Source organism: Acomys russatus, chromosome 20, assembly GCF_903995435.1.
Source record: "Acomys russatus chromosome 20, mAcoRus1.1, whole genome shotgun sequence".
Lineage (NCBI taxonomy): Eukaryota > Metazoa > Chordata > Mammalia > Rodentia > Muridae > Acomys > Acomys russatus.
Window position 1 is genome coordinate 70,380,723 of NC_067156.1, and position 22,174 is coordinate 70,402,896.

General features: G+C 40.9%; 1 protein-coding gene across 1 annotated transcript in view; it reads right to left on the reverse strand.

Annotated features, from left to right (window-relative positions):
* The window catches only part of C20H18orf63 (chromosome 20 C18orf63 homolog), a 54,768-nt gene extending 37,699 nt beyond the window's left edge, over window positions 1–17,069 (reverse strand). The window contains exons 1-7 of the mRNA XM_051163234.1: window positions 16,923–17,069; window positions 15,741–15,819; window positions 14,345–14,401; window positions 11,072–11,183; window positions 10,479–10,520; window positions 9,166–9,242; window positions 4,182–4,291 (exon numbers count right to left, since the gene is read on the reverse strand). Of these exons, the coding sequence (XP_051019191.1) occupies window positions 4,182–4,291; window positions 9,166–9,242; window positions 10,479–10,520; window positions 11,072–11,183; window positions 14,345–14,401; window positions 15,741–15,819; window positions 16,923–17,056 (611 nt within the window). The 5' untranslated portion in view covers window positions 17,057–17,069. The remainder of the gene's footprint in view (window positions 1–4,181; window positions 4,292–9,165; window positions 9,243–10,478; window positions 10,521–11,071; window positions 11,184–14,344; window positions 14,402–15,740; window positions 15,820–16,922) is intronic.
* Between the last annotated feature and the right edge of the window lie 5,105 nt (window positions 17,070–22,174).

Genomic DNA, 22,174 nt, shown 5'->3' on the forward strand with positions numbered 1-22,174 from the left:
AATCCTTCCAGCATTATTATTTTTCAAATCCAGAATTGTTGTCATTATCCATGACTTTTTGTATTTTCATATGAAATTTAAAGCTTTTGTTTCTATATGTCATATAGAGTTTGAGATTGCATTGAATCTGTAAACTGCTTTTGGTAGGACAGTCAGTTTAACAAAATTAATTCCAGCAATCCATGAGCATTCCATTTTCTAGTGATTTCTTCCACTTATTTCTTAAGAAGTTTAACTTTTCACTGCAGCTATACTGGGCTTTCTCCCCACCCCCAGCCCATCTGTCTGTTTGAAGATATTGTGAATAGGCATGTGTATATGGGTTCCTTTCTCAGCATGTTTATTACTGGTATGAGGAAAGATGTTAATTTTTGTAAGTTACTTTTGTATCCGGCCACTTGCTGAAACTGTTATCATTTCTAATTTTCTGGTGTACTATTCAAGGTTTCTTATATATAATTTCGTACCATCTGCAAACAGGGGTAATTTAACTTCTTATTTGTATCCTTTTAACTCCTTCCTCTTGTCCTTATCTCTAGCCAGGGCTGCAAGTGCTGAAAATGAAGGTAACAAAGGACACCTTTCTCTCATTCTTGATTTTTAATGCATTTGCTTTAAAAGTTTTCTCCATTTAGGATGCTGGCTGGTTTGTCATATAGTTTTTTTATGTTGACATATGCTTCTTCAAGTTCTATTCTATTAGGATTTTTATCATCAAGGGATGTTGGATTTTGTCATAGGCTCTTTTTTTACACCTATTGTTATTTTTTCTTTTTGATAATGCCATTTTAACACACGAGTTGATCTCTCATTATGACTTTAATTTAGAGTCCCCTATTGTTGTTGAAGTGTTTTTTTTTTTTTTTTTTTTCATGTACTCACTGGTCATCTAGATATCCTCTTTTGTCTAAGTTGGGTGTAGTGGTACCTGCTTTTAATCCCAGCACTCAAAAGACAGAGGGAAGGCAGAATTCTGTGAGTTCAAAGTCTAATAACAATTCTAGGACACACAGGGCTGCAGAGTGAAATCCTGTCTTGAAGAAGAGTGAGACCCTAGCAAGAGGAGGAGGAGGAAGAGGAGGAGGAGGAGGAAGAGGAGGAGGAGGAGGAAGAGGAGCAGGAAGAGGAGGGCTGGTGTCTCTTTTTTGTTGACTTGAAAATCAAAGAAACTTGTTTCTTTGCTACTACTGAATTGAGTTCTTGTTATGTCTACCCTGATGTAGATGGAATGTTTGTTGCCTCCTAAATTTAATTAACATTGTAACACTTTTAACAGTTAATTAGGCTGTGAAGGTTCTGCTCACAAAGAGTACATTGATGCAATTATTTCAGGTTTGAGTTCCTTATAAAATAGAGATCTTGGACTTTTTGTGTGTCTTTCTGGCCCTCATTTAGTCTATACACCATGGGATGATGCAACAAAGAAACTCTTACCAGAGACTTAATGTGCTGGCACTTTGATCTCAGACTTCCTAGCCTCCAGACCTCTATGAGAAATCAGTTTGTATTGCTTATAAATTACCCACTACTTGGCATTCTATTATAGAAGCACAAAATATTCTTAGAGAATTGTGCTTCAGAAGTACTTTCTCCTATTTTCTTTGGTATGCAAAACGCTTTTTAGTTTGATTCAGTTCTACTGATCCATTTCTACTTTTGTAGTACAATGTTTCAGGCAATATACAAAAAGGCTATCCCTAGATGAAAGCCATGTAGTTTTTCAGCATAGCATTAAATTTTTGTATAAAGTAAGAAATAAGGGTCTAATTTAATTCTTCTACATGTGGATATACATTTTTCCCAGTACCATTTTGAAAAAGATCATCTTGTCTATCTTTTCTTCATGGTAATTTTTCTGAAAATCAATTGGTTATAAGTACATATTTACTTACAGACTTGCTGTTCTGTTCTCTGTCTATATGTCTGCTCATATGTCAGTATCATAATGCAAGTGTGATTCCTCCAAGATTGCTATAGCTCCTTGGGTCTTTTTATTTCTACATGAAATTATTTTTCACTATTGTTTGAAGAATGGCATATTTTAGTAAAGATTACATAAAATCTATAGATTACTTCTGGTATTGTGAACATTTTAACAATTTTAATTCTTCTAATCCATGACTGAGTTCTCTTTCCAATTATTTGTGTCTTCCTCAATTCCTTTTAAAAGTGTTTTGTAATTTTAATATTCACTTCTTTGGTTGGATTTATTCTATAACTTCTTTTTGGTAGATACTTTGAATGAGATTGTTTTATTAATTTCTTCTTTAAATAGTTCCTTGTTGAAGTACAGAAATGCTGCTAGGTCTTATTTCTTGTTGATGGTGGTTGAGACAGTCTTGTTATGTAATCCAGGCTTGTCGTAAACTTATTATCCATCTGCCTCAACCTCCCACATTCTGGAATTACAGGTGTGCACCAGACACTTTGGATTTTTATAAGCTGATTCTGTGGCATGCAACTTTTTGAATTACTTCTCAGTTCTAGGTTTTGATGGGGTCCTTAAGGTTTTCTGTTTGTAACATCGCATCTTTGGTCAGTAGAGGCAGTTTATCCTCTTCCTTTGCAGTTACAGTGCTTTTGATTTTCCTCTGTCCTAAGTGCACAGGTCAGGACTTCTTTTTTTTAATATTTTATTTAGTTTTAATCTATGTGCATTTGTGTGAAAGTGTCAGATCTTGGAGTTACAGACAGTTGTGAGCTGCTACGTGGGTGCTGGGAATTGAACCCGGGTCCTTTGGAAAAGCAGGCAGTGCTCTTAACCACTGAGTCATCTCTCTAGCCCCAGGGCTTCTATTACTATGCTGAGTAGAAGTTGTGAAAGTGAAATTCTTTTCTTGTTCCTGATCTTAATGAAAAGCTTCCAAACTTTCACCATTAAAAATGACCTTACAGTGTATTTATTATGTATGGCTTTTACTTGTATTAAGCATAATAACTGAAATGGTGAGGAAAACTGAGTTGACCAGCTACAGACAATGTGCCAATCACACACTCAAAACAAGCACAGAGTGTTCCCATCTGCAAGGATGCCTGGTGCTTGTTAAGACTGTTAGGAGATAAGTGAGTCAGAATCATGCCCTTCCCCTTCAATATTTTACCATGTGTAAACTCTTAATTTCCCTGAGCAAGTTAAAATATCTTCTAAATAGTTTTTTCTGTATCAGAAATGAATAATTTTTCTGATGATAATACAAACATAATAAATCATTATTAGGTAAAATTCATAGAGTTTGGTATTAGGATTGCTGTGGAAGTAGATCCAGCTGGGTGTGGTAACACAGCCTGTGATCCCAGCACTCAGGAGGCAAAGGCAGAGGCAGGTGGATCTCTGTGACTCTGAGGCCAGGCTAGTCTACAGCGTGAGCTCCAGGAAGCTAAGGCTACACAGAGAAACCCATCTCAAAAAACAAAAAAATTTAAAAAGGAGATCCAACAAAAACGTAAATGCAAAACAAATTATTTTAGTAATTCAAAAGAGAAAAGTTATAGCGTCTGTTACAAAATAAAACTGTTCCAGTACTTTCATTTTTGTTTTTATGTATATAAGTGTTTTGCCTACATGAATATATGAGCAGCACCTGTGTGCCTGGTAAAGAGGCGAGAAGATTGCAGATCCTCTGGAAGTCATTACAAGCAGTTGCAAGCCGCCACGTGGGTGCTGAGAACTGAACTGGGGTCCTCTGCACAAGCAACAGGTGTCTCCCACTACCAAGCATCTCCCCAGCGCTGCTCCAGTACTTTACAGTACCATAATTGTATTTGGAAGTTCAGAGCAGTGTGTAGCTGTGAACACAATGCCAAGGAAGCAAAATATACACCTCACTGTATTTTGAGTCCACCTGCAATGGTGACACGTCATAGTCAACTCAGTTGGATTTAGAATGACTAAGAGATTGCTGAGGGATACTTCTAGCAGTCTCTGTGAAGACTCCAGAAAGAACAGACAGCTTACCCTAGATGTGGGGGACCCAGACACAATGGAGAGGAACATACAAAGTGTGGCAAGCACTGGCCATCTCCATTTCTGCTTCTTGGCCTTGATGACATAAACTATCCTGTCCCTCAGTCACTTACAGAACATGATGTTTTGAACCATCTAAAACTGTAAAGCCAAGTAAACCTTCCCTCCTTAAGTGCATCTGTAAGATATTAGCATCACAATACAGCTAAAACCTTACCTTGGCAAAACATAGCACCAGCTGTTTAAAATGGAATGCCTCTCGATGACAGCACTCTGATTGGTATGAAAATCCTCTATAATGTGCTGAGAAATATCAAACTCCTGTAGCTTTTAATTGAAATAAGATTTCAATATGTAAGTCCTCAAAGAATTTGCCACAAAGAGAAACATTAAAACAATCCACACTGATGATGACTTGTAAATGTCTTCGTGAGTTATGCCCTTCTGAGTGCTGTACATGCACACGGTACACGGCCGCAGCAGAGTTTCCGCACACACTACTTCTCCACTGCACAGGAGGCAGAAACACAGGTTGTTTACCCTTCCATCTTCCAAACCCTAACTATTAGTTTATGTTCAATTCAATCAATTTGATTATGTTAATTTGTAGAAGCTGAATCCCTTGTAAAGGAAAGTATTTATATTCTGTGTGTATCTGTGTGTGTATATGCTTGTATATGTGGACGTGTGTGCATGTGTGAGGGCAGAAGACGGCCTTGGGAGTCATTCTTTAGGAGTGTGTGTGTACATGTGGACGTGTGTGCATGTGTGAGGGCAGAAGACGGCCTTGGGAGTCATTCTTTAGGAGTGTAACCCCTTTTCTGAGACAGGGTCTCACTGCTCTGGAACTCTGGCAGAGAGCCTAAGGGTCTGCTTGTCTGTCACTCCAGTTCTGGAATCACAAGTTCACACCACAATGTGTGTGCACGCATGGGAGCTGACCTAGGGAGGCCAGAAGAGGGTGTAGATGTCCTTCAGCCGGGATTATAAGTGTTGTGAGCAACCTGATATGAGTCTTGAGAACTTAATTCAGTTTTCTGGAAAAGCAATGCATGCTCTTAGCTTCTGAGCCATCTCTTTAGCCTCAAGAGGTAAACATTATGTTGTGATGTACTGTGCTTGAGAAGTCTGTTCCCCAAACTATGCAATGAAAAAACATGAAGTTAGGAAGAAGGAAAGAAGGAAGAAAAGAATAAATAAATAGATAAGTATGGCCAGGGTAGAGCCATGAGTGTCACCATATACTGGCACTAGGTAGAATGACTGGCTTGAGAGAAAACAGAATCTAAAACAAAACTCTAAAGGTAAACATTAAAGGAAATGTTCACAATTTGTGGGTTTCACATATACCTAACTTTATAGCTACTTGTCAACACTATACAGAGGCTCAAGCCAATTGCTGTGGGGCTTTCCACTATACCTATATGCCTATATTGGTCCTTATCAACCCAGATTATTCTGAACACTAAGGGATTATTCACCTGTTAACATATATCTCAAGAGACTGCTAACCATTATATTTACTCACTTCAGAAATATTTAGAAAGCATCACTATTCAACTAAAATCAAACTGACAAGAGAGTACTAATAAATAAAAAATTATTCTACCTAACAACAATCTAAAAAACTTGGACCTAGTTTTCTAAGCAATGTTGAGATCTCAGAGATATTTAGGTTGGGAAGCTTTTAGAAATAGACATCTGTTCACACTGTGAAGAAACAGGCAACACAGAGGAAAACACGCCAGAAACAAGGCCTATGTGGAGATTAGTTGAGTGCTTGAGACGAAAGTGTAGGTCTAAATCAGAATAGTGGAAGTGGAGAAGAGGTCATTACAGAGACCAAGGCAGGTAACAAATTAGTTAGTGGATGTGAAAAAGAAACAGTACCGAAGTAGCAATGAAGTCTCTACAGAGATAACATACTGTCTCTTGATGACAAAATAGGAAATGCAAAGGAAGAACAGATGTGGGCTGGGGAGAGTGACACACATTTAGGTATCATAAGCCTGAGTGTGTGGTGGTTTAAGAGAGAATATCTCCCATAAGCTCAGACCTGTGAATTCTTGGTCATCAGTAGGTCATACTGATTGGGTAGGTTTAGAGGGTGTGGCTTTGTTGGGGGAAAGATGTCATTGAGGGTATGCCTTGAGGTCTCAAAGCCTTCTAATTGTTTCCAGTTTGCGCTCTTCGCTTTGTGTTTGTGGTTCAATATGTGGCTTTCTGCCAGTGACCTGCTACCTCTGCTGTGGGAAGCAGATGAAGTCTTGAGTGAATGTGGTGTTAACATGGGGCAGAGTCATGTCAAGGACTCCAACACCTCAGACACAGGGTGTAGCAAACCTTTCCTGGGTGAGGCTCAGAAGCATCACAAAGCCTTCATCTGGTCCAAGTACAAACATTTACAAACAATTGACCAGTATATGCAGAAACTATCAACCACCGCTTTCTCCTCAGGGCTGAGTGAAGCCTGAAACTGTTCCCTTACAGAGGCCTCCTACAGAGCCTGAAAACTAAGAGCATTTAATACATCTGGATCAAGGACGTGGGCTTATGGTATACAGCTGAGCAAGGAGGTGGGTTAAGGGAAAATAAGTAGATTGCTCATGGTGGAACTCTTATTAAATGAAGATCTGAGAATTTTAATGTGAGTTTAAGCCAACTCTGAATGTTTTAGGTGTGCAAATAGTAATGAGTGTTTTGTGAATGTTCTCATCTTTATGCTGACTTTTCTTCTTTGGAAAAAACACTTTGTTCATGGACATAATGATCCACGATAAATAGCTATCTGTGGAATAAACACGAATTTGTTTCCAGGTGCTTATTAAATCCTCAGGCAACAGTTTGATATTACACATTACCTCTCTGGAACATGCTCCTCAGGCAGTTATAGATTCAATTACAATTGGGATGTATCAACTTGTGGCAGTTGATACATATAGATTTATATCTAGATATTTACATGAGTCTTAGGAAAATAGTATAGTTTAACACAGGGTTAGTTTAACACAGAGTAAAATTGGAGAAATTTCTATTATTGAGGAAAACATATGGATTTTTTAAATTACAAAAGCAGGGGCTGACATACCATTTCTTATAAGAAGTCATGATAAACTGTCTTAAAGAGTTATGTAAACAAGATCAAAGCTCAATGCTCAGGGAACTACTAGAGTTTCTACTTATAAGACTAGACTTTGAAGCTTATGCCACTCGAGCCTCACTTACTGCACATTTTACGGTAGTGTGTGAAGTTATATGAAAGAAAAGTTGGAAAGACAAGACCCTTTGCTCTAAACCTTCCCAGCATAACGATATATTTGTATAGTAAATACTATGAACAAAGAGAGATGACCCTTGAGAGTTTCAAAGTCTTGATGAACTAGGAGATGAACAGGGGCACAAGTATTGAGAGCTCAGAGAACAGTTTGAGGCAAGACTTGAGAGCGTGTAGGACTATGCTGCCTTGGAGAAACAGCTGACATCAGCTATAGGAAGCAGTGATGGTAGAGGAGACCACATATGAGGAAAGTTTGGATCAGATTGATGAGGACCTCATCCATCATACTAAGAAGCTGGGATTTCATTATATAGTCAACGGAGAACATAGCACACTTTAAACAAGGGGAGAGATGTATGCAGGACAAGCTGGAGTGGGGAGTGTGGCACCTAGCAACAACATCTGTCACCCCATTAATCATCAGGGTTGATTAGACTGATGAAGTTGGCTAGGCAGGTGCCTCCTTCTTCCCTCACACATACAGCTCTATGCTGGGTTGAAAAGAACCGCCTTTCCTGTAGAGGAGAACCTGTCTTCAGCCAAGGGTATGAGTAGCTGTTCTCCCTCAATAGAGCCTCCAGACAAGCTCTTAACTCTGCACCACTGACACTTTGTGTGGGATAATTCTTTGCTGGGTAGAGGTGGGATTTGTTCTGCATACAGTAAAGCATTCAGAAGCATTCCTTGCTTCTGCCAGTTAGGTGCTAGTAACAAAAATCACACCCTTCTTCCCTACACCCTGGTAACCCAAACCAGCCTCTAGGTATTGTTAAATGTCTCATGGAAAGCAAAAACATTTATTTCCTCCTCCATCCCTTTCTGTCACTGAGGAACCAGTGGCACCATGTACAGACAACAGGTCAGAGTGATCACTGATGCACAGGGCTCTATGCCAGATGCTATGGGAATTAGTAAAACACAAGACAAAGACAGAAAACATGTTGTATAAAAGAGATGTAGCCAGGTGATGGTGGTGCACACCTTTAATCTCAGCACTTGGGAGGCAGAGGCAGGTGGATCTCCATGAATTCAAGGCCAGCCTGGTCTACAGAGTGAGTTCCAGGACAGCCAGAGCTATTATACAGAGAGACCCTGTTTCAACAAACCAAATAAATAAATAAAATAAAATAAAAAAGAGATGTAAAAATGCAAGTAGAATGCCAAGAGCAAAAGATAAGCATATTTACAATGAGATAAAACTATATTTTTTAATGTTTCAAGGTAAAAAAGTAGCAGAAATTGGTGCTGAGGCAAGGTAAAGTAGTGACATTGTGAGTGTGTCTAATGATAGTTTTGACAGGAACAATATGATGATACTGGAGGAACAGCACGGGCATGTCAAGCATTTAGCAGGATGTGTTTTATTTATTATTATATTTTAAGCTGGGCATGGGGTCTTGTGCCTACAGTCCTAGTACTCAGGCGGTGGAGGTACAAGGACAGCTACAAGTTTAAGGCCAGCCAGGCAGATACCAACTGCTAACCAGCCTGAGCTATAAAGTGAGATGCTGTTTCAAAACACCAGATGCCAACAAACACAAACAACAAACAACCATTAATTAAGCTCTTTTAAACATTAGCACAAAATAACGGGCTTCATTAAGACATTAATGTGTACATTTGTGACGTGTACTTTGTTCACAGCCATCCCATTGTTCTCCCTCGTTTACCCTGCACTCCTGCTAGCTCCCTCCCATTCCTTCTCCCTCCAAATAGTCCTCCTTCTGTTTTCAAATATGTGCACGTATGTGTGCATACATGTATATCCTACATATGAGAGAAAACATTGCATGTGTTTGGCAACAAAACTTCCTATCAGCTTCCATGTTAAAAACTAAAGTCGAATAGCATGTTAGTAATAATAACATGTGTTTATTAAGTATATAGTAAATATAGGAGCTTAGAGAAAACAAATATTTTGTACCTCAGGTGGTGGCAATCTGATAGTGTAGACTTCTATACTTAGACAAACTTGCGTTTCTGTTACATTGATGTCTAATACTGAAAAAGAATTACCATGGGTTTTCTGAAATTAGTACTCCATCCCATCAAATGAGGCATTTTAGTAACACATAGCACTTTACTCAACTTACACATTAAGAACAGCTTTGCACCATAGGCTTGACAGTCTTTCACTTCTAAGACAAAGATATGAAACAATATGGATACATGTGGGAGGGTGGGTCCTTCAGCAGGACGGCAGTAAGAAAAATAATACTTCCTACAGCTTATAGTACACTTGATAAATATATTCTGCAAATCTGACACGTATTACTAACTTCCAGTGAGATCTCACCAGGCTTCTGATCTGACTAAAGCGGTCAGTGATGGGGCCCTGGGGAGAAGACAGCATCTGAGGAGAGTGTGGGGAGCAGAGATGTAGACACTACTACTTCTTGAGCTGGGCTCCACCTGTGTTTACTTTGTAAAGCTTTATCGAGTATACACTTAAAATTCCTGAGTTTTTTCTAAGTACATTTAAACAAAAGTAAAAACAATCATCTAACAGGAGCTGAAGAAACTTGTCTTTCTAAATTGTTGTCTTGAATCTCTGGCTAAGATTGAAGCTAAATTTAGGTGAAAAACTCATTCATCAAGAATGAGATCAGAGCGACTGCTCCTGTCTAAAACACAGAGCTAGTGCCAGACAGGACAGGTGGCTCTGCTCCAGCACTTGGGGATTACAGGTGAGGGTCTGACAACTACGTCCAAATGATGCGAAACCTACCACCGCTGGCTAATAATGCCTACTGGAGGCTTACGAGCCATCTGTCTGCTACCTCAGCACTGATATTTAGGAACATACACACCTACAGTGCATTAGATAGCATGTTATAATAAGGTCTATCTTTGAGATCATTCATGTTCCTCCAGATAATACTTTCAGGAGAAAAATAATATTCTAATAAAGCTGGGCTTTAACATGGGGAACACAAATTTTGATAATATAATTTTGAAAAATATATTCAAACATTTGCAGAATTAAATATCTTTATAATCATTTTCTTAAGTAGAGAAATTAGAATACACCTTGCCTCTCAACTAAGTGAATTTTTTCTCAAGTAGATATAAATTTTGAATGAGCAGTAACTTCCTGGGTGAAATTCTGATTGTAGTTATGTCTTAGCATCTCCTGACACATAGTGATCACCAAGACTGTAATAACCCAACACTGGTTTTTAAACAACTGTCAGTCATAGTAATGCTTTGTCTATTGTGTTATATACTTTTACTTACCAACAGCACTTTGCTTTCCCATATGAGAAAGGAAATCTTTTCCTTAAAAAATTCACAGGATATACCACATTATTATAATTCAGAAATAATCATTATGTATAAATATAACCATTTAAAGTATCAAGGCTATGAAAATTATAAAATAAATATATAATGACAGTTCACAGAAAAAAATATAATCACTCAAAAAGTATCTCTCCACTGAGAAGGACCAAAATACCCAGTTCTTCCTTCAAAATATTATCTCTTGCTAGAAGATACTTAGAAAACTGTCAGACTTCAGCAAAAATTTCAAGAGGGCCCTTTGGGTCCAACAATACTGAGAATCTGTGTTTATTTTATCAAATAGTTCTCAAGCTTCAAGTTTATTCTCAAATATCAAGTATTACAATAATAAAAGCATTTTAAAGCAGCATCAACAGGCCTCTATAGTAAATTCACGTAAGGAGATGACAGTGGTGTTATCGTGGCTTGTCTGAGTATGTTAAAAGTTGGAGCTAAAAACTCTTCTCTAAAAGTAAGATAGATAGCTTGAAACTAAAAACAGACAGTCTACTTTATAAGGTCCCAAAGACTGGCCAACACAAAGTCACCTTGTACCAAGAGATGACCTGTTTTATTCCAGGCTGGAGCAAGTCTAGCCGTGAGTGAATATGAAAGGCAGTTTTGAAGAATCACAGGAATTACTCTTTGTGGAGCCTCCATCTAAAACATTAAAGAAAAGATGGGCAAATAAAGAACAATTGCTATGTATCCATAAGCTCAGATAATGCCTGCAGTGCCAGGTCACCATCCAATAAACTAAGCAATTCTAAATAGAAAGTACAGTTGCTCCTACAGCTAGTACTGTTTAGTTACAAGGCTAGAGAACTTACAGCCATGCTCAGCTGGGAGGTGCTGCCGGGCAGTGCTCCACGCCACCTTTTCCTGCTCATGCTTAAGCCTAAACTCGAGAGCTGTGCTGAGTCCTGATCCACACAGAGGAACTCAAGCAACAGGGACATTGTTCCTTCTGTTCCAAGTAGTTTAACATTAGAAATGGCTAAGTGCAAAAATCACACATGCAAGCCAATATATACCTTCTTAGTCATACTTACTCTTTAATATTAAAGCTTTCATTGCTCACTCCCAAGTAACAGGAATCACTGAAGTCTCTTTTAAAAACTGGGCAAGTTATTTGAAACAATGGTTCATGAAGTACTGGACAGTATAAACAAAGGTGAGTTATTCTCTATAGAAAAAAGACAACAAGGTGAGCCCTGGGAATTCGCAAAGCTGGTCTTGTTGGCTTTTCCTCTATAGAGGGTTAGTGTGTAAAGGGTGTTCTGCCTGTGCTCACTGGAGAAGCAATCTAGTGAGTCTGTTAGTCTTCATGAGCTGAAGAGATAGAACTGAGAGTTCACTGGGAGTCAAAGCAGCTAGAAAGTGCTGTAGAGGACAGCGCTGCAGGGAGCAGGCTGCAGATCAGTAGAGTGTTTCCTGAGTTTCTGCTGAGCAAGGATTAACACACAGATGTGAGGAAAACCCTGAAGGTTAGAATGAAAATCAAGGTTGTTTTCTTTTTAAGCATTGAATACAATCCAGAAAAAATGTGCAGTGGGATCTGTAAGAAAGAAAAGTAGAAAAGTGAAAGAGCGCAGAATTGTCTCCCAGTATTAATCACTTGTAAATCCATATTTATAAGCAGAGATTTTGATACTCTGATCCCAATAACTAACATAAACAGAAAACAAAAATGTAGTAGAATTATCATTGTCAACCAATGAGACTCATTTAACATTTATAGGATATGTGATACAATAAGACCAGAATACATATTCTTGTCAAGATGACAAGGGACATTTACTATAATAGATTATACTCTGGACCTTTAAAAAAAAATCTCAATTAAAAAAAAAAGTTAAAGCTTTATGAAACATCTTTCTAAATAGAAATCGAATGAGGAAGCAGCAGAAAGCTGTCTCCTAACCCCCGTGTGGAAACCACACAGCCTATCTGTAACAGGTGTTAGGAAGCATTTATACCTGAGGTCACAGGGGACAGCCACCTAGAGAACATGTATAACACTAAGCACTAGAGAATACGAGGTTCCCAACTCAGTGGCCTCAGTGACCACCTTAAGTAGCAGAAAGGAAATACTGTATCAGTGAGATACAAAGTGGTAAAACAATAGAGAAAAGTCAGTGAACCACACCCCTTCTCCTTAATGCTATCGACGATTGTCAACTCTCTAGCTAGACTGATGAGAGAGTATGAAAAAGAAAAGAAAACAGCAACAAGAACTGGAAAAGGTTGCATATGTAACCAGTGCTAAAAATAAGAAAGGAGACATCACTTCAGATTTTACACCAAAAGAAAATAGACTACTAAAGCAACTTTATTAAAGTGAATTTGAGAGTATAGATGAAAAAAACACACCCTTGAAAGAAATAACTTAATACTTAAGTTATTAAATTCAAATACTTAATAGCTCTATTACCAGTTAACATTACAGTTGAACTTCCTCAAAATCTAAGCTCCAGATATCCCTATGGATGAGACTCATGAAACATTTAGGAGAGCCAGGCATGGTGGCGCACGCCTTTAATCCCAGTACACGGGAGGCAGAGGCAGGAAGATCGCTGTGAGTTCGAGGCCAGCCTGGTCTACAAAGAGAGTTCCAGGACAGCCAGGGCTGTTACACAGAGAAACCCTGTCTCAAAAGACAAAAGCTATACAGTGAAACCTTGTCTTGAGAAAAACAAACAAACAAACAAAAACAAAACAACAGCAACAACATTTAGGGGAGAAACAGCAAAGTTAGACATGACTTCTTTGAAAGGGATATTATTTTTACCAGATGATTTTCAATGGTAAGAGTCTTAGCTGACCTATAGCCACTATGGCTCATCTTAATGGTCAAATAGACTGACTTGAAAAGCGCTGAAGGCATGAGTAAACCTTCTGGGCATGTGTGAGAGGGTTTCTAGAAAGAGCAGCTGAGGGATAGGACCCACGGTGCATGTGGCAGTGCTGGGCTCGCAGGCTGCAGCTGAGACCAGCTTGAAATAAGAGAGGACAAAGTAGGAATCAAGAGTGCTCTCACCTGGGTGACACGGTGCTCTGTGACTTCACCAGTGTGCTCGGCCCTCTGAAGCTGTGATGGGCTGCCCAACCTCACAGCAACTTTCTCCCTTTAAAGAAGCTCACCATATAGAATGCAATCTATAATTGTGTTTCTCTAGATATTGGCTATATGATTGTGGCAATAATACCATCTCTCAGGATTTCACTTTTTCCCCTGTGTAAAAATGTAGAAAGACCCTCATTCCTCTTTGTCCTTCAGTGTGCACAGCATAAATGTGGGGAAAATCCTGAGGTCTTCCCATGCTAACAGTGACTTGTGAGAAGGGCACTCCAGACTTGGCTGGTTGGCTGTGCTGGTTCCGGCTATTTGTTTGTTTATCTTTGGCAACTGTTCATAAACTAGGGTCATCGGAAAAGAGGGAACCTGAGAAAATGCCTTCATCAGATTAGCCTCCAGGCAAGTCTGTGGATCTTTTTTGGGGGGGTAGGGATCATTTTTTAAAATTAGTGATTGCCCTGTGAGGGCCCAGCCCAGCCTTTGGCAGGTGGCCCTGCTTTGTGTGAGTCGCACTGCAGGCCTGTCAGCAGCTGTCCTCTGCGGTGGGGCCTCAGCTCCTGCCTGCCCTGGCTTCCACTGACGGTGCGTGTGAGCAGAAGGAGAAGCCAGAGAAACCCTTCTCTCCCCGAAGTTGCTATTTGGTCACGGGGTTTTATCAGAGCAACAGAAAGCCAACTAGGACACTGATAAAAGAAGTAGACTAGACAGCCAATATAGCATCTATATTATTTTAAATACATACCTTTGCTCTGTGGTTTTCAATGTAAGGATTGAGTCTCCCAGATTTAAAAAATGGTATCTATAAGACAAAGTCCACATTTGTAAAAAGGACTTAACATAGATATATAACAAAATATTGTTAGACACAAATATTTTAAGCAAAATACAATAGAGGGTATGCATTCTGCCTATTGTTCTATGTTTCTACTCTCTATTCATTTGAAGAAAGATGCTGTGATAACCACTTTTCCCCTGAAACAGGATCTGTGACAGGTACATTGTCAAGGTAAAGTTGTCTCGTATAGGAATGATCTCCAATCCATATAAAAGAAAAGGAAAATAAATTTCATATAAGTAGGTATTTAACACCTTTTACAGATACAAGACATACTTAGACAGGAATGTGGAAACTGGACCTACATAGAAGTTTAAATGTAAGTTTTTAAAAGATTATCATTTTTATCTTACTAGACATTATTTTGCTAAAGACACAGTATCAAAATGGCTTCTATGTGCATTTGTAGCCATAGATCAGTGCAGCACGCAGTCCTCACCAGAGAAGCTTCCTCATGTGGTAGATGGTGACCAGCAGACCCACAGCTGGTCAGTGTGCAGAGAGTAGGGGACGATGAGTGTTTCGGTCCTAAGTGGGATACTACACTGTACTCCCTACACCCAAGGCTCGTGGACATCACAGAGGAGGGGCAGCCAGAAAGACTAAGAGCCAGGTCAGGGAGGCTGCTGTTGGGTAGTTTCTTCTGTGTGTGGTGAATTCACAGGAGTTGTGTCAGTGAAAACAACCAACATGCCAGCATGGCTGGGGTGGGGTGCAGGAGACACAAGGCCCACTAGCTGAGCAGCTGTTGAGATTGGTGACTACTAGGGAAGAGAGTGTGATGTCTTTAGAGGCATGGCAACTGCCAGGTGACCGCAGAGTAGACGACCACCCCCATGTATGGATGTATGGGCAGCGCTAATTAGGGTCAGTGAATTATTTTATTTTAAGAAGGTATGAAGTTGGGAAGAGGAAGGGGCTATATCTGGAAGGATGTGGAGGGAGAAAGTGAAGGGCGAAAGTGATAGAAATAAATTGTATATATATATGATATTCTTACAGAATATTAAAAAGTTGACTTACTGAGACGAGAAACTTGAGTATAACGAAAACGCTGACAAAAGGCATTAAAACCCACCCTACCTTAGACAGTGTACCACAGCATGGTATGCTCACTACTGGTCTTTATCTCAGCATTTATGCCAGGTAAAGTTAAGTGTTAATTTAGAATAACAGGTAGATTTAAGCATCAGGCAGATCAAACTAAAATACAGGGTGGTTAGTCCTTGTAAGCCATCTTTAATTCCTGATAGCACGCTTGAATTGTTTATCAATATTGCTCCCAATAAGCAGTCATACTAACCGACATCACTACCCAAATTTGGTTTACTATTCCAGGCATGGGTGCTGTAAGAATGTCTTCATGCAGAAAGAGCAGCTGCCTGTGGAGAAGAGACACGTTATTTTCACGTTGGACTTGTCTACTTCTGCACTTGAATGTTGCCGGCCTCTTGGGGACAGTCGGCACTCTCACTTTCTGCCCGTCTCCTTACTTTTCCGAGGGGTCAGAGGTGATCTGTAGTAATTACACCCAACCAGGGAGGGCACAGACTTCCTGATGGGTGCACTCCCAGACCGTCTTCCTCATTCTGCTACTAGCATTTTGTTCTGTCTCGCAACCACCTTACTGTCTCGTTCGGGATGCCTTTCACTTGAGAGCCTCACTCCTCCGCCCCGCACTGCAGCCAGCTGGAGCCTAGAAATCTTACAGGTCTTCTTCTTCTCCAGGATATTCATTTAAATATATAATCGTGTCTTTAGTCCCTCTTTGAGGACATCTGACAGGAACCTAGAACACACGAGGAGTCCTTAGAATCAGCCTTCAGCTGAGCTGCCCCTTAAAGATTGTCTTGGGTCAGGTTGTTTCAAGATAATTCTTAGACAAGTATTCGTCACTGTCATGTTTTGGTGTGAACATTCAGAAATTACATTAATATTTAGTATTTTTAAGTGCCTTGTAAAGAGTAGATAGCAAATATGCATTACTTCGTGTCTCTAAGTTTTGAGGCGCCTCACTTAATTCATGGATAAAGTCTTATAGAGAATTAAAATGTACTTTTATTTTATGTGTATAAGTGTTTTCCCTGCATGAATGTCTATGTAAGGGTGTTGGATCCCACAGAATAGGAGTCACAGACAGCTGTGAACTGCTATGAGGGTGCTGGGAATTGAACCCAGGTCCTCTGGAAGAGCAACCACTGCTCTTAACTGCTGAGCCATCTCTCCAGCCCCAAGAATTTAAAAAAGAAAAAAAAATTAAAGCACACACAAGTTCACAAATATAAGCTCAACAGTGAGATATTTACCTCAAGTATTTTAAGTCTCTCTTTAAATGTAATTGAACATACTTGGGTTCTTTGCTTTCAAAGTATATATACAGACTTATAAATGTTTATAAATTTATAAATATTTTGAAGAATCCTTCTAAAGTAGCTATAATGAAATTTTTAAAGTTTACAAGCTTATTTAGAAGACACGCTTTCACCTGCACATCTTCATCTGCGTGCTCCTCATGTCTACTTCTGCCACCCCGCTACTCAACAGTATCTGGACAGCGCAGAGTTTGTGTAAATCTGGAAGTATGACAAAGAACAGAGACTGCTGCCTGGACTCATTCATATTTTCTTGTTGACTATGATGTGTTCCAGCAACCAGACCTACAAACACAAACAGCAGTAAAAAAAAAAAACAAACACATACATAAACAGTTTCGCCACAAGGTTTCAATACTAACTCGGCAGGTATGTGAGGTCTTGTTATAATAAGAAATAAAAGTAAGTTAGTAAACTTTAGCCACATAAGCACCACCATTTCGCTTCCATGGTTTCCTTGCTACTCATTTCTAATCATGTGTACTGAGCACAGCTTTATTAAGATATTGTTCACCTACAACTGTCCAGGGAGTATACAGTCCACTGCTTTATTTTAACACTACACTCATGGACTCATGAACCTAGTCATGCAATAAATCAAAACCTTTCGCACCGCCCAAGACGCTAAGCGGCAGCTACAACACAAAGGAATGGGGTATGTACGACCGACGCTAGCAGAGCACCACATCACCAGCACCACCACAGCAGCACCCCGCCACATCATCAGTAGCAGCACCATCAGCACCAGCACCAGCATCATCAGCCACCACCACCACCAGCATCACCAGCATGCAGCACCAGCAGCACTCACCACCACCATACCCATCACCAGCAGCATCCACCCACCACCATCAGCATCACCATCATCACCACCACCACCCCACCACCATCATCACACCATCACCACCATCACCTCATCACACCACCATCATCATCACACCACCACCATCATCACACACCATCACCACCACCACCATCATCCTCATCACCATATCATCACCACCACCCTCATCATCATCACACCCTCATCACACCATCATCATCACCACCATCATCATCATCACCATCATCACCATCACCATTATCATCACCATCACCATCATCATCATCAACCCTAATTTGTTAACCACCTAAGTCTTTCCTAGGTACTTGCTATATATCTGCCACATTGTGTTTAATAGTTTCATTTACAGATCCTGGCTATCCTTAAAGTTTTATTTTCAGAAAAACAAAATCTTTGCTTTCACATAATTAAAAATTAAAAAAAAAAAAGTATAGCCCACTACTTTGGATTCTCCCTATAAACCAGGTCAAAGTTAAAGACTATATTATTTTTTACTTTACATGAAAGAAAATGTTACCCAGGGATCTGTAACTGTAAAGCCGATTTCATTTCCAACAAATTTCTTGGCTTTAAACTTCTACTCGGGGCGCATTTTAAAGCTGCTAATTCGCTTTCTGCCTTTAAAGTATCTCACGCACTACAGGAAACTGGAACGTAAATGCAGGCCAGGCTGTGGAAGGTCAAGCACTGGGAGGTGCACAAACCCATGAGTGGGAGGCGACCTGGACTGCAGAATGCTACACTTAACAGGAACACATTTGCCCCGGAGTCGGAAGCGTGGGCGGACCTTAGCCTGATCCACAGCAGTCAAATGCATTTGTGTTTTCATTGGAGGAATGCTCGCCGTGACCTTTGGCCTGGACACAGCTAGCTCACTCAAACCACAGTACCTGAAATGTGCTTCAGTCATATTTTAGTGCTGGATTCGCTAATGCTTTCTACGGGCCTTCAGAATGAGTTCCTTTGCCTCTTTAGGCTGCACTTCCCCAGTGACAGCACTATCTTCAAAGTCTTCAAAAACAAAAATTTAAAAGGTGATTCTAGAAATTTCTAATGCTCCCTCCCATCCCCCTTTTTTCTTTCTTTCTTTCTTTCTTTCTTTCTTTCTTTCTTTCTTTCTTTCTTTTTTTTTTAATCGAAACATGTGAGGTTTTAACGGAATAATAACCTTTTTTTTCCTGGCCCTAGGGCTCGCGCTGTTCAACCCTGGGGTCTTCGGTGCGGTCCTTTCCCCTCGAGGGGCCCTTCCCGACGCACCTTGCTCCGGGCGGCGAGGGCGGCCAGGCCCGCGTGGAGCCTGCGCCCCGTCAGAGCCCGTCCTGTCCGGCCCGTCCGCTGGTCCCTCAGCGCTGCCAGGACGCTGCACTCCAGGCAAGGCTCGCGCTCTCCTCAGACCCAGCTCCTGTCAAGTCCCGCGCCCCAACTCCCATCAGGCCCTGCGCTCCCGCTGTCCTCTCTCCCATCAGGCCTTGCGCTCCAGCCGGCCTCACTCCCATCAGGCCCTGCGCCCCGTGCTCCGTGGAGCCACGTGCTCTCTCTGCTCCAGCCTCGTGCTCCTGACCGTCCTGCTGTCCCGTTGGACCCCGGAGTCCCAGGCAGCCCCCTGCTCCCGCCCTGCAGGGTCCGCCCTGGGGTCAGGCCCAGCATGCCGAGGCCTCCGTGCCGCCGGGCCTCTCGGTTGCCTGCACACCACAAGGCCGCCCTTTCTTCACCGAGTGCTTCGGTGCCTCTCAGCGTCGTCGGTCCCCCCATGGAACACTTGCGTGTGTTCTGACGCCGCCCGGCACTACCCAAGGGTTCTCCCCACCGAAGTCAGGGTTGCCTAGCCTAAGAGTGTGCGGTCCCCGGGTCAGCGCCGAGAGATGGCTGTGAAGGCGCGGGCCCACAGGGGAGTAGCCGGCGGGCTGTTTACAGGACACGGTTCTGCTCGGATTCTCTGCTCCTCGCAGCCTCTCGAGCGCCTTTGTGATGACGAAGGTCCTAACAAGCTTGACACACGCTCCCCTTATAAGCACTTGGCAGAGGCTTATTAAGCACACACCGCACTCATCAGCTCTCCTAGGAGCCGATGGCGACGAAGCAGTAAGCAAACAGTATTTGTGTCCGGAAGAATTTCCCCGAGTAGGAAAAATTAGTAATACTGGAGTGAACTCATTCTTGTCAGACCCAGAGAAGACGAGAGTCGGCAAGTAATGGGGGACTTGTTGTCTCTGATAAGATCTTTTGCAAGACTCCAAAGAGCTTTCTTCTCACAGATTCAGATTTCTGTGACAAAGTTTACTTATAACGTTCTTAAGACTCAAACAATGCAGACAAGATGTGCTTATCAGAATTCATGCTCAGAAAAAAGAAAAAGAAAAAAGAAAGAAGGAAATCCTCCACCAGTGAGCTCACCCTAACTGCTCATTAAGGCCTCTAATACTAATGAATTTTGTGTACGAACAACTCACCCGAGGTTCTTGCCTTTTGCCATCCAATATTCTTTCTCCTCAAGCTTCTGAAATATACATATAGTTCATCGTGGTGCTGTAACTCTGAATGGAAGAGCGTGTCTCCGAAGACTTTAGTGAGGCCTTGTTTATAAATAAATGGTAGTTTTCTAAGCAAAGCGAAACAATGCACTGGTGATGGATTTGCCTTTGAGGATTGCTTAGACAATTCCCTAGCTTCTGGCCTGGGTGACACCGTCATCTCTCTATTTTCTGGGACTGTCAAGGATCCTGAACACCCTGCATAGTTAAAAATCTGAAATTCTCCTATTCATATTATTTTAATATTGTTGAAGGAGTCTCTGTGACCACATGGCCAGCAGAGTGACAAGCCGGAGTAGGTAAGAAGGCAGTTTAATTCAGCACGACTCAGTAGCTGGTGTTAGTTCAAGCTTCTGGAGTCTGACCACGAATAATTTATTTTAGAAATACTTAAGCACGGTACAATTTGGTGAAAACTTACTCTGATGATAATTAATTTTATGATCATAACAGAATATACATAAATCTTTTTCATTCTTTGTAAAGTCCATAAAAGTGGGTTCTATAGTTTGACTGAGAAAAACAAGCTTACCATAAGGGTCTAGGGGAGTATCCAGTACAAGAAAAGTGTCTACTCACAGCCAGTAGGCTAGTAAACACATTTGCTCCCAGCCTCTTGGGTAGATAATGGGCATAGCTTTCCTTCCTTTAAGAAACAACCCTGGGGGTGGAGAGATGGCTCAGCAGTTAAGAGCACTGATTGCTCTTCCAGAGGTCCCGAGTTCAATTCCCAGCAACCACATGGTGGCTCACAACCATCTGTAATGTGATCTGGTGCCCTCTTCTGGTCTGCAGGGGTAAAAGCAGGCAGAGCACTATACATAATAAATAAGTCTTTTAAAAAAAGAAAAAAGAAAGAAAAGCAAAAGAAAGAAAGAAAAAGGAACAACCCTGTGTACTTAACACTCCAGGTTCCCGCAGTGCTTACATATGTATGAGCGCAAAGCCCCCTACAGTTTCTGCTGAAGACAAAAGAGTTGTAAAATAAATTTAGTATTTAAACCATTACCTTAAAATTTTTATTATTCTTATTGCTCTACTTCTTTTTCAAGAGGGACGCACAGGCAAATGTGCCAAAGATTGTTCTTAGGGTTTGAAAATGAAATGTTCACCATTGACTTATGTGTGGTTGGTCCTCAGCTAAGATGTGAACTTTAGCATTGTAAGCCCAGCTGGGGGCAGCAGACACCTGTGGGGACATGATTTTGGAAGTTACACCTGGCCCCCAGTTCTTTCCTCTATGTTTGAATTTCTTGTGAGCTGAGAAACCTGCCACAAGCTCCCATCCTGTGGTTTGGACCAAGTGCATGGGACCAAATGACCGTGTACTGACCTCTCTGAAACTGTGAGCTAAAGTCAGTAACTCTCCTCCTCCATGTATTTATGTATTTGGTTATTTGGTTGCAACTTTGCAAAGTTAACTAATGTAATGAATTTATACGGGATGTCCTACATATAATTAGCTTGCCATTGTCTGAAGTTACTGTGATAAATGGCTCTAGTCATCAATGAACTCCAGATGCTTTTTAAGAGTTGTTTGTTTTTGGGATTATGTTTTAATTACAATGTTTCTCCTCTCTCTCCCTCTAAACCCTTCCATCTATTTTTCATTAATTGTTAATAGGAACACACACACACACACACACACACACACACACACACACACACACACACACATCTCCTTTTCAGTCCATATAATGGTACTTGTATGCCTGGTTTCAGGACGACTGGTAGTGGCAGCGATCGGTCTGCTCTTCCCTAGGGAGAACTGCGTCTCTGGATACTTTCAGGAGCCTTATGGGCAGATACAACAGGCTGATGCACTCCATTCCACACTGCTCCTGGAAGAATCTCAGCAGCTTTGTTGCTGTTTATGAACAGTCGTGGGAGAAAACAACTTCAGCCCATAGAAAGATGTTTTATTTTTAAATGAATCTCTATTTTAGAAAATTTGGGAATTACTTCTGCCAGATGGATAACTGTTTGCATA